General features: G+C 24.2%; 1 protein-coding gene across 7 annotated transcripts in view; it reads left to right on the forward strand.

Moving 5' to 3' along the window:
* LOC122503429 (mannosyl-oligosaccharide 1,2-alpha-mannosidase IA) overlaps positions 1-17,809 on the forward strand; it is a 444,579-nt gene that overhangs the window by 377,947 nt on the left and 48,823 nt on the right. For 6 of the 7 annotated variants that reach the window (XM_043613965.1, XM_043613967.1, XM_043613968.1 and 3 more), the window contains exons 3-4: positions 2,574-2,729; positions 4,668-5,110. The exons of the other annotated variant lie outside the window; for it this stretch is intronic. In XM_043613965.1, coding sequence (XP_043469900.1) covers positions 4,736-5,110 — 375 coding nt within the window. In that variant the 5' untranslated portion in view covers positions 2,574-2,729; positions 4,668-4,735. The remainder of the gene's footprint in view (positions 1-2,573; positions 2,730-4,667; positions 5,111-17,809) is intronic. 7 annotated transcript variants of the gene reach the window in all.

Consider the following 17,809-nt stretch of genomic DNA (forward strand, 5'->3'; position numbering starts at 1 on the left):
CACACAATAATTTACACTGCTTTAAAATCAGCTAATAATTGAAAAAAAAAATATTTGTCGAAAATTTTAATAAAATTCATTAAAAGGATTTATAATTATTTTCAAAAATTTTAATAAAATTCATTGAAACGATTCAATTATTGTCAAAAATTTTAATAAAATTTATTGAAACGATTCAATTATTTTCAAAAATTTTTATAAAATTTTTCGCAAAGATTCAATTATTTTCAAGAATTTTAAGAAAATTTTTCGAAAGGATTCAATTCTTTTTCCCAAATAATAAAATTCGTCGATGAAATTCAATTGTTTTCAATTTATCTACTATTTTAATAAAAAAATTTCCTAAAACAATTCAATTATTTAAAAATTACATAAAATTATCTGCAAACATTCAATTATTTTCATAATTATAAGGAACTTTCATATAAAACTTTTTATATAAAACTTTCATAGGAATTTAATTTTTTAAAATACAATTTTCATAAAATTCTTCATCAAAAAAAAAATCAATTGTTCAAAAAAATTTTTATAGAATTCTTCCCAAGAATTCAATTATTTGTAAAGAAATGTAATAAAGTTCTTCCCAAGAATTCAGAATTATTTTTTAGAAAAAAATAAAATAAAATTCGTTGCAAGAAGTCAATTATTTTCATAAATAATAAACCCTAAAAGAATGTAATTATTTTCAAAATGTTGAAAAAAAATTCAATTACTTAAATAAATTTTAATAAAATTCTTTGTAAGAATTCAATTATTTTGAGGAATTTTAAAAAAATTCTTTGCAAAATTAAATTACATTCATCACAAGAATTCAATTATTTTCAAAAGCAATAAAACTCGTCTGAGGAATTTAATTATTTAAAAAAATTTTTTTAACACTTTTAAGATTACAATTATATTTTTTACAAATAGCAAAATTCTTCGACAAAATTCAATTATTTTCAGGAATTTTAATAAAATTCTTTTCAAAATTCAATTATTTTTATAAATAAAAATATTCATTCCAAAAATCCAATTATTATTAAAAATAATAAAATTCTTTGCAGAAATTCAATTATTTTCAAAATTTTTTTTAATATCCTCGTCAAGATTTCAATTATTTTTATAAATAACAAAATTTTTCTACAAAATTCAATAATTTTCAATATCTACTATTAAAATAGAATTTTCTAAAAGAATTCAATTATTAAGATACAAATTATTTTTTCAAATAATGGATTAAATAAAAGTTAATAAAAATCTTTGCGAGAATATTATTATTTTCACAAACGTAAAATGCAATTATTCTCAAAAATTTTAATAAATTTTTTTTAAGAATTCAATTATTTTTCAAAATGTTGATAACTTACTTTATAAAAATTCAATTGTAAGAAATAATAAAATTCTTTAATCAATTTTTTTTTCTATTTAAATTTTAAATAATTGAATTCTCGCAGAATTTTCTAACAAGAATTAATTTTAAATTGAATTTTAGTCAAAATTTTAGTTAATTAAGTATTAGAACCGTAATTTTTTAGAATGAATTAAATTTCAAAAAGGTTTTACATTAAAATTATTTAAAATATTAATTTATGCAAAAAAACCAATATTTAAATATATATTTATCAAAAATTATTCAAGTTTTTAATAATTTAATTTCGAAATTATGAATAAAAATTAGTCTTTTGAAAAGTTGTAATTAAAATTTTTTGAAATCAGTCTAATTCTAGTAAATAATTTAAAAAGATTAAATTAAATTTGCATTTAATTGAAGATTTTGTGAAAGTTAATTAAAATACATTTTATATTTTGAAGAATTTTATTTTTTTTTACTTTTAAAAATTATTTTTAAATATAATTCTATTTGTGAAGAATTCTCTCAATAAGTTTCGAAAATATTTGAACTTTAAAAAAATTCCGAATAGAATCTTATTACGATAAGCAAAAAAAAAAAATGAATATTTTTTATAGAAATCAGGAAAAAAAAGTCAGGGAAATATTTTTTCTGTCTTAAGATACTTTTTGCTATTTTTTTTTTAAATAATTATCTAGTGCGAAGCCTCTGTAATAATTCACAACGAAATTTTCTACTGAGATTTTTAAATTAAATTTTTAAATTAAATATTTTATTATTTCACTAAGACATTCATCGTTTTTGCTGAAACATTTTAAACTAATAATGATTCAAGTTACCCACGCTGAAAATGTCAAATTTACATAGTCCTCGGAATAATTTAAAAGGATATAAATAATCCTCTATTGATGGATTATTCAATGAACAGTAAAAAAATAATATTGTAGAATTAAAATCTTGAGATAAAATTTAAAAAAAGATTTTGAATAATGTAATGCAATCTTTTTCAATAAATCTTGAATGACATCCATTAAAATTTTTAAAGAAACGAAATTCAGTTATTCATAATATTTAATGTATATAATATCTATTATTCTATTTCAAATTTTAAAAAAATGTATAACTAAAAATTTTAATTTTCATATTTTCGATGAAAAATGCGATATCGAATACAGTGGTGATATGAGTGTATGAATTGTGAAAATAATTTATAAATCATTTCGATTTTTTTAATTTACAGCATTTTTATGGCAAAAGAAGAAAGAAAAATAATTGCGGACAAAAGGAAAAAAGGCGAAAGTAACCTGAGGAGTATTGTCAGGTGTTGTTGAATCATTTGGATAAATATCTACGTCTTGTATCATTCTGGCCTGGAATAACAACAGGTGGTTGACAAGTAAGTTACTTCTGGGATCATTTTTTGCAAAAAAAAAACTGTCTTGGGACTCTGAACGAAACGCTGATTCACCTGAACTTCAAATTCTTTTTAAGAATCTAGATACAAAGTAGAAAAGAAATGTTGTAAAGGAAAACTGGGTTGCCACAGTTTAGGGAAATCAGGAAAATGTCACGATTGTAGGGAAAAAGTAAAAAAAAATAAAATAAAAATAACAGTAGTGGGAAAACATCAAAATTCTAGAAATACAACAAAAAAATCTACTTTTTATGTCAAAAAATATTTTTCAAATACTGAAAAACCTTAAAATCTTTTCAAATTTTTTCTCACCTTAAAAACTTTTTATATTTGAAAAAAAATTCTTAACATAATAAATAAATTTTTTTTATTTTTTATTAAAGAAGTATGTTTTAATTAAAATAAATTAAATGATTGTCTGCTAATTGGCGGATGGAGTTACCTGACTAACATTTTTTCCAAAATTATTTTACAAAAATACTCCGCCAATTAGCAGACAATCGAATTTTCGAGTTTTGCGAAGCAAAGAGCTTTAAAAAATTAAATTGTTAATAAACAATTGATTTTGTTGTTGCCTATTGTTCCTTAGATGTTTCTTTTCAAGAATTTACTTTAGTAAAATAATTTTGGCAAAATTACTAGTCAAAATACTCCATCCGCCAATTAGCAGACAATCGAATTTTCATAAACAAATAATTGAAATTTTCTGAAATTGTATTAAAAAGTAATTGATTTTTTTAAAAAGAATTTTATTGAAATTCTTGAAAATAATCGTGGAAAGTTAGCCACTGTAACTACTTTCTTTTTTCAAATAAGTAAAAATTCTTAAAGTTTTTAAATTAAAATTTTGCTTCTAAAAAAAGTTTTTTTTTATTATAAATGAAGTGACCTTGGATTTTTTTATCAATGAGATAAGTAGGAAAGTCGTAATTGTGGTAACCCTGATAATATGAATTAAATAAAAAACAAAATCATTTCTTTAATAATGTGCATAGAAGAAAAGTAATAATTTTTTATTGTACGATCAGTTTTTAATGTAATTCCACAAATTCTAAATATTTTAATAGATTATCAATTAATTCAGAGTTCCAGGAATTTTTGCAATCCTGCAGAAGTTATCGACCTTGAGGTTCAATGGACTAAATCCAGTGGTGGAAAAAAGAAGAAAGAATATTGTGAAATTTATAAAAAAAATTTGCAAATATTAACTAGATTTTACTAATTTGAACTCAAAATTTCTAGAAATTTTCTATCGAATTAAATTAAAGGGAAAATCAATTTTTGCCCTCTTTATTTAATTAAATGAAAATCAATTTTTTCCCTCTTTATTTAAATAAATGAAAATCAATTTTTTTCCTCTTTATTTAAATAAAGGAAAATCAATTTTTACTTTTCATTTAATGAAAGGAAAATCAATTTTTCCATTTTCATTTAATTAAAGGAAAATCGATTTTTTTCCTTTTTATTTAATTAAAGGAAAACAATATATTTAAATGAATTTATTACTTGGTAAAAATACTAAAAATTAAAAGGAAATTATCAATCTTCCAAGTCAAATAATTTTAAATTGAATTTCAATTTATTCACTATTAATAAAATGTTCTGTTAAATTAAATATGAAAAGGGAAAAATTTATTTTCCCTTAAAATTAAAAGGAAATTATCAATCTTCCAAGACAAATATTTTCAAATATTTGACTTGAAAGATTGATAATAATTTCCATTTTAATTTTAAAGAAAAATAAATTTTTCCCTTTTCGTATTTAATTGAATAGAAAATGTTATCGACGATGAATAAATTGTGATTCACTCATTTCACCCACTACTGAATTAAGTCAAAATGCACCTGAAGCGTCGCTTAATATGAAAACCCTATACAATATCCAGAGACTGGACACAATGGTTTACTGCTTTAATATAGCGGCGTCAATACGAGCGGAATATCAGAGAATCACGACTTCCGACAGTGGAGCAAATACCTGACCAAGAATGAGGCTGTTGCAGAGAGTGGCCATCACTGGACTATTGTCCGTGATGCTGATCCTTCTCCTGACGGGAGCTTTCATTTCCCGACATGACCTAGCTAGCGTCGTTGACCGGGGCGTCGGTCCCCAGGAGCGACCCGAACAATCAAATTCCGCTTGGCTCCAGGAAAATGTCATTCCCGATCAGGATTATGAGAAAAATGACGACCGAGGACATTTAAATCCAAATGTTGTCGTCAATGTGAGACACAGATCGCATCATTCAGAGCCATCGGCCGTTGGTCCACCGCCAATTACACATCCGGGAAAATATCCCATTCGTCCTCCCAATCCTCCCCTGGACGATATAACTCATCAACGAAGGGAAAAAGTCAAGGAGGTAAGTGATTATTTACTATTTAGTATTTTTTTTCTCAATCTTGGGTAAGTATTGTATAAGTATGCTTAAACAGCGTGTGACTGTTAGAAATTCGATGGTAATTTTTTCGCGACCACTTTTCTCTTCAAATAATTATAATAAATTCACCTGAAATTTTGTAAGAAAGTCTAAAATATAACAAAGAAGGGCAATGATGTGCAAAAGTTTTAATAATTAAAAAATAGATTATAATAAAATTTGAAATCGGTAAAGACAAGAAATTGATTAGATGAAGTGACCGTGACAACTGATAATTTTAAAATAATTTGTAATAATTACTTTTGGAAATAGTTTTTAGCAAGGTTGCACTATGCAAGTTTGGAAAATTTTAGCAAAATATCCTCATGACTCGATGGTTTATTCCAAAAATGAAAAAAATGGCAGGAATAAAATTTGACTTAATTTCCAGTAGTGCCTAGATATCAATAGCATTCGCAGAGTAAACGGAAATGAAAGAGAATCGTAAGAGGAAATCGATAAATTCTTTGTTCGACGAGACCTGGTAGCCGATATTCGCACTCGAATTGGCGGCTTTTGAGCGGAAAGGCCATTTAAAAAAAAGTGAGAGAGAGAAAAATGAAAATGATCCGGAAATAATTTTCAAAAATGGAGTCACAGCAAAAGAACACCAATCAAAGTAAAATATAAATTGCAAATAATGAAGCTGTGGTAAATTATTATATTACCATATTTTTTTATATTCATTTAAGTAGTAATAATATATGTTATTAATATTAATAATATATTAATATATTAATAATTTAATATATTAATAATATTAATAATATATCAACATATGAATAATATAATATTAATATTAATTAAAATTATTTAAAAAATTCTAATATTATTAATAATATTTAAATTTTTTTAATAGTTTTAATTTATTTTTCAAGTAATAATAAATAGGTTTGCCACAGATCAGGGAAGTCAGGAAAATTATAATTGGTCAGGGAAATCAGGGAAAAGTCAGGGATTTTTATTAAAACTACTGGAAAAAATTAAATTTTTATAATTTATGAGAAAATTCTGAATTTTAGAGTCTTTTTTGCTTGTCTCATAAACTATGAAATTGACAAGAATTCTAATAAAAAAAACCTTTAATTTTTTCTATTTCTGACAATAATTTCTTCATAAATAATTTAATTCCTGAAAAACTATCATAAAATTATTACTTGTAAATTATTAAAGAATTATTTTACTTAAAAAATTCAAAATTAATTTGATTTCAAAAAAAGGTTGGGTTTATAATCTTTATAAATAGATGAACTTTAAAGGATTCAATTTGAAATTTTAAAAAACATCAATTTTTAATAAATAGAAATCTTAAAAACAACTTATTACAGAAATTCAATTATTTTCAAAAATAATAAACTTCTTTGCATAAATTCAATTATGTTCAAAAATTTTTTTTAAATTCTCGTCAAACTTTCAATTATCTTTATAAATAATAAAATTCTTCTTCGAAATTTAATTATTTCGAAGATAATTAATTATCAAAACAATTTAATAAAATACTTAGCAAAATTTCAATTGTTTTCAAAAAATTTCCTCATTTCAATTATTTTTAATATCTAGTATTTTAATAAAATTTTCCAAAATAATTCAATTATTTAAACAAAATTTTAATAAAAATGTCACAGGAATTCAATTACTTACCAATTTTATATCAATTTCATCGTACCAATTCAATTATTTTAAAATTTTTAATGAATTTTCTCGAAAGAATTTAAATATATTCAAAGAATTGAAAATAATAGTTCTGAGAAATTCAATTATTTCGAAAAATTTAAATAAACTTCTTTTAAAAATTCTATTGTTTAAAAAAATGTTGACGAAATCCTTACAAGATTTAGTTAATAAAATAGAAAATTTAATAAAATTTTTCTATAACAATTAAATTATTTTCAATGCAATTCTTCTTAAGAATTCAATTATTTTCACAAATAATACATTTGTTTATAGAAATTCAATTATTTAAAAAAGTTTGAATAAAATTCTTCGCAAGAATTCAATAATTATTTTCATAAATAATAAAAATTTTCAACAATTCAATTACATTTTTATAAAAAATAAAATTCTTCGAAGCAATTCAATTATTTAAGCAATTTCAATAAATTTCTTCCCAAGAATTCAATTATTTTCAAAAATAAAATATTTCACAGAAATTCAATTATTTAAAAATAAATTTAATAAAATTCTTCGTCAGATATTTCAATTATTTTCAATTTTTTAATGAAATTTCTAGATAAAATTTAATTATTTTCAAACAGTTTTAAAAAATTCTGAGAAATTTAATTATTTAAAAAAAATTCAAATAAAATTCTTCGTTAGATTACAATTGATTTCAATTTTTTAATGAAATTTCTCAATGGAATTGAATTACTTTCAAAAAGTTTGAAGAAATTCTGAGAAATTCAATTATTTAAAAAAAATTGAATAAAATTCTTCACAAGAAATTAATTATTTTCATAAATAATAATATTTTTCTCCGGAATTCAATTATTCTCACAAATAAAATTCTTCGCAGGAATTCAATTCTTTAAAAAATTTCTTAATAAAATTCGTTCCAAGAATGCAATTATTATTTTCATAAATAACAAAACTTATCGTAGAAATTCAATTATTTTTTATACAATTTTAAATAAGATGATTGAAAATTGCATTTGTTTTTAAAATTTTTGTTAAAATTCGCCGAAAGAATTTAATTATTTTTAAAAATTTTAATAAAATTCTTCATAAAAATTCAATTTTCAGAAATATTCAATCATTTTATAAATTATTTATTTTTCTATTTGGTAATTCTCGAAAATTAAGAAATTAAAAAAAAATTAATTAGAAAAATTTTCTAATAAAAATTGATTTAAAAATGAATTCCACTAAAAATTTTTAATTATAATTGAATATTAAAAGCATTATAGCGTGAATTTTTATAAATAATTGAATTTTGAAAAGGGTTCAAATTAAAATCTTTGAAAATTTGAATTTATAGTAACTAAAATAATAATTTTCAGAAGGTTTTAATTATTGAAAATTTTAATTCCTATATAAAAGTAATAATGATTACTCTCTAAATCTGAATTAGTAGTTTTCTACTAATGAAATAGTGCGGATTCGTTTACCAATTGAATTAGTAACTGTTATTACTAATTTTTAGTAGTTTTTTTTACTAATTATTAGTAGAAAATTTACTAATTTTAAATAGTAAAAAATACATTCTACTAATTGAATTAGTAATTTTCTACTAGCAATTAGTAAAAAACTACTAAAAATTAGTAAAAAATGTTACTAATTCAAATTGGTAAACGAATCCGCACTAATTCAGATTTAGAGAGTAAATATTAATTTAAAAAAGAAGTTATTGATGAAATCGAATCGAATGAATCAGAATATTCTTCAGGGTCAGGGAAAAAGTGAAAATTTTTTCTGGAAATCAGGGAGAAGTCAGGAAAAAACAAAATTAAATTTTTGTGGCAACCCTGATAAATTAATATATTAATATATTAATATATTAATAATATTAATAATATATATAATATATTAATTTCTTTCACGGGATTATTTTATATCTATACCTCATCACAAGTACACAAAAAGTAAAAGTAAAATGAATCCCGTTTCACTTGGAAACAAGTAAATAGAAAATAAAACGACGAGGGAATTTGAAAATGTAAATATCTCTTGGCTATTTGATTTATATATATAGAAAAAAAAGGTGAAAACAAACGAACCAATGCAAGCAAATTTTTTTTCAAGAAGAGATGTTTGATTAAAAAGCAATTTTTGCAAATTGAATTCTCTTCACATGATATTGGAATTTGATATTAATGGTTAATTAAATTGTAATTGGGAATAAAATGATTATTGTATATGTATATAGTTTCTTGCTATTTAATATTGCAGAGTTATTTTTGCCAGATTGATCTTATCTAACGTTGTATCCATGTCTAACAACCGCGTTTACACTCTTGTCTTAAGTTGCAGTCTACTCTTAAGATGAAGTACTCAACGGCTTATCTTAATGGCAGTGGTCATTTACACGCAACTGAGAACATCCACACATTTGCAGATTTAAAATGCACTTTTTCTTGAAAAAAAAAATTATCTTTTTCCTGTATAATCTAATATTATTATTATTTAGGAATCCGTATAAGGATTGGAAAATGATTTTAAAATGATTCTGTAATTTCACTCTCACTTTCACGTCACTCTCACTTAACTTTCACTTCAATTTACTCTCACTCTCACTTTCACTTCACTCTCACTTAACTTTTACTTCAATTTACTCTCACTCTCACTTTCACTTCACTCTCACTTAACTTTTACTTCAATTTACTCTCACTCTCACTTTCACTTCACTCTCACTTAACTTTTACTTCAATTTACTCTCACTCTCACTTCACTCTCACTTAACTTTTACTTCACTCTCACTTTTACTTACACTTTTTTTACACTTACTTCACTTTTACTCTCATTTCACTTAAGTGAAAGTAAAGTTTTGATTAATTCAAATTGAAATTATTGTGAAGTGAATGTAAAGTGAGAGTGACTTGAAAGTGAAGTGAAAGTGAATTGAGAGTAAAGTGAAAGTAAATTGAGAGTAAAGTGAAAGTGAAGTGAAAGAGATTTGAGAGTAAAATAAAAGTGATTTGAGAGTAAAGTAAAAATGAAGTGAAAGTGAATTGAGAGTAAAGTGAAAGTGAAGTGAAATTACAGAATCGCAATTTTTGATAATACTGTACTCTTAATGGTAGTAATGTTAATAGTCCTATTGTTAATAGAATCCAGTGAGATTGTTTTTTAATCTCACATTAAATATTGATTTCCACATTCGCCTGGGGGTTGCTCGTTCGAAGGAAGCTCACTTGGAATTAAGTAAATGTTCAAGATAAAATGAGAACATTGCAAGTGCCAGATACTTCCATTTCCAAAGACGTTAATGTAATTGACTCGTTATCGCTGAAATCTTTTTTACGTATCAGCACAACCCACCTTTAGGGAGTTTTTTTTAATGCTCTTTCCTAAATTGATTATCAATCTCAAAATGCAGTCTACCAAAAAAGAAATCTGATTCGGCTTTTTTTCCCCTCTTTTTACTCTCAAGGATATCTCGATAAATCATCCAATTAAAATGCAGTCCCTTTAATGGCAAAAGTAGGTAAATTTTTTTTTCTGTTCCCTATCTATAGAGTAAAAAGAAAATCTTAAATTCAAGATTAGTCTTTAATTCAGAATTGTTTGCTTAGATGTAAAATTCTCCAAAAAATCCATTGCGTAAATTCAACATATTGACTGCATTGAGAGAAAAATTAGTTTCAAAAATCAAAAGTAATTAAATTCTTTGCAGAAATTTAATTATGTTCAAAAATTTAAAAAAATTCTTTTTAAAATTTAAATTATTTTTATATAATTGACAAAATTCTCCTCAGAAATTCAATTATTTTCAAAAATTTTAAGAAACTTTCTCTCAAGAATTCAATTATTTTCCCAAATGTAATGAGATTCTTCAATGAAATTCGATTATTTTCAATATCTACTATTTTAATAAAATTTCCGAAAAGTGTTCTGTTAATTAAAAAAAAAATTTTATAAAATTCTGTGGAAAACTCTATTTATTTTCATAAACACTAAAATTCTTCTCTGGATTTCAATAGGGATCTGAAATACTGCGATACGCAGTCTGGTGGCAGAAAATTTAACTAATACAACGGGGTCGATTTTGACATTTTACATGGAATAATTTCTAAACTCGCAAGTTTTATAATTAAAAATCCTAAAATATAGCTTGATAATTAATAATTAAATTAATTTGTAAAAAAGAAAATACTACAAACCAATCATTCAGTACAATAAATAATATTGATTAATATTATGAAATATTCAAAAGCAAAGTGTGAAAGCAATAATCTAACTCTATTTTGTCACACTAAATATTTAATTAAGACATGTTTAATTAATTGTATTTTCAGTTAATCAAGATTTGAAATTAAAAGTAGTTTATAAATATTATTTTTTCGTTGCAGTGTGTCTCCTACAACATATTTATTTAACATTTTCAGATTGGTAAACAAGAAACACAACATAACCTAAAACATAACCTTAAAACTATTCGAACTATTTTTTAACTCGATTAACTCCTAACTTTTCTTGAAAAGGAAACTGTATTTCCACTTTTCAAATTTTAATTACATATTTAGAGTAGATATTTTTTAACATTTTAATGAAGTAAATAATGTTTTTCGATATGAAAACAATTCTTTTATTGACAGTTGCATTTACTTATGTGATTTATTTTACTGAATATATTAAATATTTGGAGCGAATTGCATTTTATAATTTTTTAAAACTTGCGTATAAACAAACTGAAACAATTTTTAGCCCCCAATTAACTTTATTCAACTTTTTATATAAAAAATAATTAAAAAGAAGTCTGAAACATGTGTGTTTGTTAAAATTTGACCCCGTTGTCGACCGCCATGTTTGTTAGTGACGTCATGATTTCAGATCCCTATTATTTTTAATACAATTTGAAATGAATTCCTCGAAAAATACAATTATTCTTCAAAAATTTATGTCATTTTTTTAAAATTAAATTATTTTTAAAATTGTTGATAAAATACTTTATAAAAATTGAATGTTACGAAGTAAAGATGCCATTCTCCACTTGCGAACGCCAAGGTCACCGCTAGATGGCATTTTGGTTGACAAAACCAGATTCCACGCCACCTGGTGATAACCTTGGCGTTCTCAAGTGGAGAAATTTCTTTGAAACCACCACTTTATCACTTAAAAACCTTTTTTACAATTAATAAAATCAATAAAATGCAAAGAATTTTATAATTTCTCTTTCCTTAAACAAAAAATTTTTTTTTTCAAATCTAACAAAAATTTTGATAGGATTTAAATAAGTTGTGTTTGAAATTTGAATAAATAGAAAAATTTTTGTTATTTTGTAAAGTAAAAATTGTGTTTCTTTAGTGATTTTTATACGAACAAAAAACATACTTATTATTTGTAAATAAATAATGTGCGACTATTTCCAACTATTATTATGAATATTTTAACTTTTGGTTTTTTTTTTTTATTTCTAAATTCAAATCCAAGGCTTTGTATTTCAAAGAATTAAATAGTATCGTGTGTATATGAAGTGGTAAAATATTGAACATAAAAAGAAGAGATGTGTAAAATTAATGACCCAGTATGTATGAGGGGAAAAAGGAATTTTTCTAAAGAACCAAGCACTAGAGATTCCAAGGGGAAAAAAAGATTAAAGTCGTAGATTATGAAATATTGAATGAAAAAGACAGGGTAATGTAGTTAAAAGAAGCGTATAGAAAAACGTGAATTCATAAAATAATAAATGAACTCTAAAAAAGGAAGAAATTATTTTTTATTCAATAAAAATATTTCTTTTAATTATCAAGACAAAAAATCTATTTTTGTGAAATAATTCAATATGAAAAAGTAAATTGAAAAAAGTAAATATCAAGTAGTAAATATGAAAAAGTAAATAACTTTATGAATAATTTGTGTAAATGAGAAAATTATATAGTATAGGGGAAAATAGTTCAACCCTTGACTATATTCCCCTAGTAATTATTTTAGGAGTATTTTTTTTTTCATTTTGATTAATTAAAATTGAAAATAATTATTTTCTCCCTGGGAATTGAGCGAGTGAAATAATAGAATTGCTTGATTGTGTAAACAGTGAGTACACTTTTTCCGGAGAGTTTCAGCGAATTTAGTGACACGCGCGCGAGCGTGAGAACGATAACACCCTGGGAACAAATGAACAACGAGTTGGAGTGTGTTGAAGACGCTTAAGAGTGGTACAACATCCGGACCAACTATACGTTGAACGCCCGCGTCTTGAGATGCCTGAGAGTCACACACCTGCAAGGAGCACTTGCACATATGGCACTATACAACGTTTAAACGGTAAAGCAGAAGCCGCCAAATACAATCCATTGCAGTCCATCCACACGTCATCCGGCTGCTTTACAGCCGGAGTCTCGCCATAATTACGGCTTTGTTTATTATTGTAAGGCAGAAACCCGCCGTATTGTATTCAACATGAGGGCTAATAGTGTGAATTAATCTTCGCTAAGTGGAACCACCGACAGTCGACACCCCCGACTCCCACACGGATACGTATATATATTGTTCACAACGATGAACCCTCATTCGGTAGTTCGGCATTCACATTGTCATATTATTCACCAGGGCTCGAACAAGTGAAATTATTCAAAAATACGGACTTTATGGACCAAATCTCGATTTAGTACCCAAATTCGTACTAAATACTAATTTAGTGCCAATTTTGGTGCAAAATTAGTATTTAGTATCAATTTTGGCACTAAATTAGTATTTAGTACCAATTTGGGTACTAGATTAGTATTTAGTATCAATTTTGGCACTAAATTAGTATTTAGTACCAATTTGGGTACTAGATTAGTATTTAGTACCAATTGGGGTTCTAAATTAGTATTTAGTACCAATTTTGGTGCAAAATTAGTATTTAGTATCAATTTTGGCACTAAATTAGTATTTAGTACCAATTTGGGTACTAGATTAGTATTTAGTATCAATTTTGGCACTAAATTAGTATTTAGTACCAATTTGGGTACTAGATTAGTATTTAGTATCAATTTTGGCACTAAATTAGTATTTAGTACCAATTTTGGTGCAAAGTTAGTATTTAGTATCAATTTTGGCACTAAATTAGTATTTAGTACCAATTTGAGTACTAAATCGAAATTTTGTTCTATTTTAATACCGAAATCAGCTCTAATTTAGAACCTTTTTTTTTTTAAAGTGTACGCACCATTTATTTATGAAAATAATTCTCATGACGGATTTTTTATCAAAGTTTTGATGAATAATTACATTTTTCGAGGAATTTGATTATTTCATAAAATTTAATTTTTATAAAGTATTTTATCAACAATTTAAAAAATAATTGCATTTAAAAAAAAATTTCATAAATTTTTGAAGAATAATTGTATTTTTCGAGTAATTCATTTAAAATTGTATTAAAAATAATTGAAATCCACAGAAGAATTTTAGTGTTTATAAAAATAAATAGAGTTTTGCACAGAATTTTATTAAAATTTTTCTTAATAATCTGAACTATTTTGTGAAATTTGATGAAAATAGTAAATATTGAAAATAATCGAATTTCATCAAAGAATCTCATTGCATTTTGGGAAAATACTTGAATTCTTCAGAGACAGTTTCTTAAAATTTTCGAAAATAATAGAATCGTTTTTTTAAAATAAATGAATTCTTTAAAAAAAAAAATTTTTACAAATTTTTAAGAATAATTGCATTTTTTGAGGAATTCATTTAAAATTGTATTAAAAATAATTAAAATCCATAAAAGAATTATATTATTTATATGAAAATAATTCAATTCTTTGAGGAAAATAATTACAATTGTATTGAAAATACATGAATTCATATAATCAAATTTGATCAAAATTATTAATAATAATTCATTTTATTCGAAGAATTTTATAAAAATTTCTTTAAATTATTAATTTGTTAACAAAAAATTTATAAGAATTGAATATCTGTGAAAATTTTATTATTTATGAAAATAGGTAAATGTTTGCAAAGAATTTAAAAAAAATTTTTTAAATACAATTTAAAATTTTATTAAAAATAATTGAATATTAATTTTGTAAAAATCATTTTAAATAATTGATGTTTAATGAAAAATTTTATGAAAATTGTGTTTAAAAGTAATAAAATTCCTGCGAAAATTTTATTTTTTTTTTAAAACAATTTTCATGACAGAATGTTTTGTCAAAGTTTTGAAGAATAATTACATTTTTCGAGAAATTCGATTAAAATTGTATTAAAAATAATTAAAATTCTCCAATAAGTTTTATTGTTTATGAAAATAATGGAATTCCTAAAAAGATTTTTATTATTTACGAAAATAATATTGAATCCCTGTAAAAATTTTATTATATATATGAAAATAAATAAATAATTGAATTATTTTAGAAAATTTTATTATTTGAGGAAACTGTTTGCAAACAATTGAAATTTTGCCAAGAATTTTTAAAAAAAATTTTTAAATAATTGAATTTTTTTATAAACAAATTATATCAAAATTATTAATTATTAATAATAATATAATTCATTTTATTCGGAGAATTCTTTTTGGAAATTTTTGTATTAAAATTGTAGATAAACTGAGAATAATTGAATTTCATCGAAGAATTTCATTATTTAGAAAAATAATTGAAATCTTGCAAAAAATTTTCTTGAAATTTTTGTATAACTTTCAGAAAAGAATTTTTTTTTTTCTAAACTTTTATCTACAGTTAAATTATTAAAATGCGTGATGGAGAAAAATGTGAAAAAAGCACTCACGTAATTACAAAAGATAGTAATGGTGTATGTAAAAAAAAATACACCCGCATTCGAATAATGAAAAAGTAAAATAGAGAAAAATATTTTTTTAAAGTGCAGATAGAGAAATGGTTTAAATTAAAAAAAAATGATTTTCAATGAGATTAGTGGATATAAACGTGGATCACAGGTTGCGTTTGTCGGTAGTTCTTCGAAGAAATTAACTGCAATTACAAAGATAATGGCGAAAGGGTGGATCGCCATGCGACAGCTGCTGACTCTGAAAACCCCTTGCACTTTTCTTAACCACACTTTCAGGTTTCTTCTTTTTTTTTTATCGAAAATCCTTAGACACCAATTATTGGAAAGACGTGGTAGAATTTCAGTTACTCTTCTCATCATTTTTTTCATTATCGCAACATATTCAGTGATGTTTTCTGATAAATAAAAATATTTTCTGATATTTATCAGAAATATTTTCATTTATCAAAAAACATCGCTGAATATGCGATGGTATCTTGTAAAAAAATTATTAATTGTAAAATTAAGACACACAGAACCGAATTATTTTTACTGTCACCTTCGGAATTTTCAGTTCCAAAGGTGGCAGTCAAGTAAATTTCAACTTACAGCTTTCAATTCTTGTATAAAATAAAATTTTTTCAAAAAATAGTAAATATTTTTCAAAATATAAAAATTGAATAATGAATACAGAATACAATTTTTTTCCCATTGAGTCATTTGGAAGGAAACAAAATTGTTGATTCATTTTTTTTTATGGAGTTTTTAGTTTTTATGGGCTTGTGAGTAAAGAGCGAGATACATTCAAAGGACAAAAGGTGGGTCTTCTTCACTTCCTTCGACTCGTGGTGTCACCGACAGCATTATATTGCCCCTAAATTATGCCACCGTAAAAAAAAGAAATGATGAAGCGTCCTGGGTAGCTCGTTTTGCGCAGCAGCAAATGGCTCGAAAAATCAAAAAGAACGGATGTGTCGTCTACTATACAGAAGATATAACTTTTTTTCTCCGAAAAGACTTTTACCTCCTGGGAATAAACAAAAAATTTACATAACAAATTTCCTTCTCGACTACAAATTATCATACCCCCGGTTTTTATTATTAATAAAAATTATTAGATTTTATAAAAATTCGTTTCATTTATAATAAAATATTTTTTTTCGTTTTCATTTTGTTTCGCTAAAATAAAACTTTTTTCAAAATTTTCCAAATAGTTTTCGATAATTTTTTATACAAAAAAAAAAAGTGGTTGAACGAATTTTGTTTGGCTAAAATAAAACTTTTTCAAAAATTCTCCAAATAGTTTTCGATAATTTTTTATAGGAAAAAAAAAATGAAAATTAGTTGGAGGATTGAAAATGGATCAAAAGGAATTTAGTGGAGAGTTTAGAATCAGATGAGTACTGAAGAGTATGAGTACTCATGTGGGATGCGCTCATAAGAGCGTTAATCTCATTATCCCAGGGGAATGGCAATTCTGACAAGGCTGCTAGAAGGGCAACAAGTTTACTGTCAATTTTTCTTGGTCACTAGGCGGAAAATTACGTTTAGTCTTCTTTGCCATGAGGAAACTTGGCGATGATATAGTTATAGAATATCATTCTCTATGTGATCCTAGACCTCTCGACGAGACTAAGAGTCCTTCAGTGGACCCTCCACGTCTCCTGAGATCAGCAAAAGGCATCCAGGCGAGAGGAAGTCATTCCGGTAGAGGCTCAATTACAATATCCACTCGTTAACTACAATCTCATTAAAACCCAGAATCTTTTTCCTCTTTCCTGTCTTATTAATTCCGAGAAATTTTATTATATTCCTCTCGATATCGCTCCTCGAAGGAATTACACTTTTCAGGATTGCCACGCAAACTGGAAAACATGAAAATGTCGGGGAATTTTATAAATTTTGAAAAAATCTGGAAAAGTCAGGGAATTTTTATCGAAATTCTGGAAAATTTTTAAAGTTATTGTGTTTATTCTTGAAATTGAATTTTCAAGCAATTACAAATTATTGGAGAAATTCAATTATTTTCAAAAATAGTAAAATTCTTCTCAGAAATTCAATTATTTTCAAAAGTAGTAAAATTCTTCTGAAAAATTCAATTATTTTCAAAAATTTTCATTAAATTCTTGGTAAGATTTTAATTATTTTCAAAAACTTTCCTCATTATTGCAGAAATTCAATTATTTTTAAAAGTAGTAAAATTCTTCTAAAAAATTCAATTATTTTCAAAAGTAATAAAATTCTTCTCAAAAATTCAATTATTTTCAAAAATTTTCA

Source organism: Leptopilina heterotoma, unplaced genomic scaffold, assembly GCF_015476425.1.
Source record: "Leptopilina heterotoma isolate Lh14 unplaced genomic scaffold, ASM1547642v1 Lhet_261, whole genome shotgun sequence".
Taxonomy (NCBI): Eukaryota; Metazoa; Arthropoda; class Insecta; order Hymenoptera; family Figitidae; genus Leptopilina; species Leptopilina heterotoma.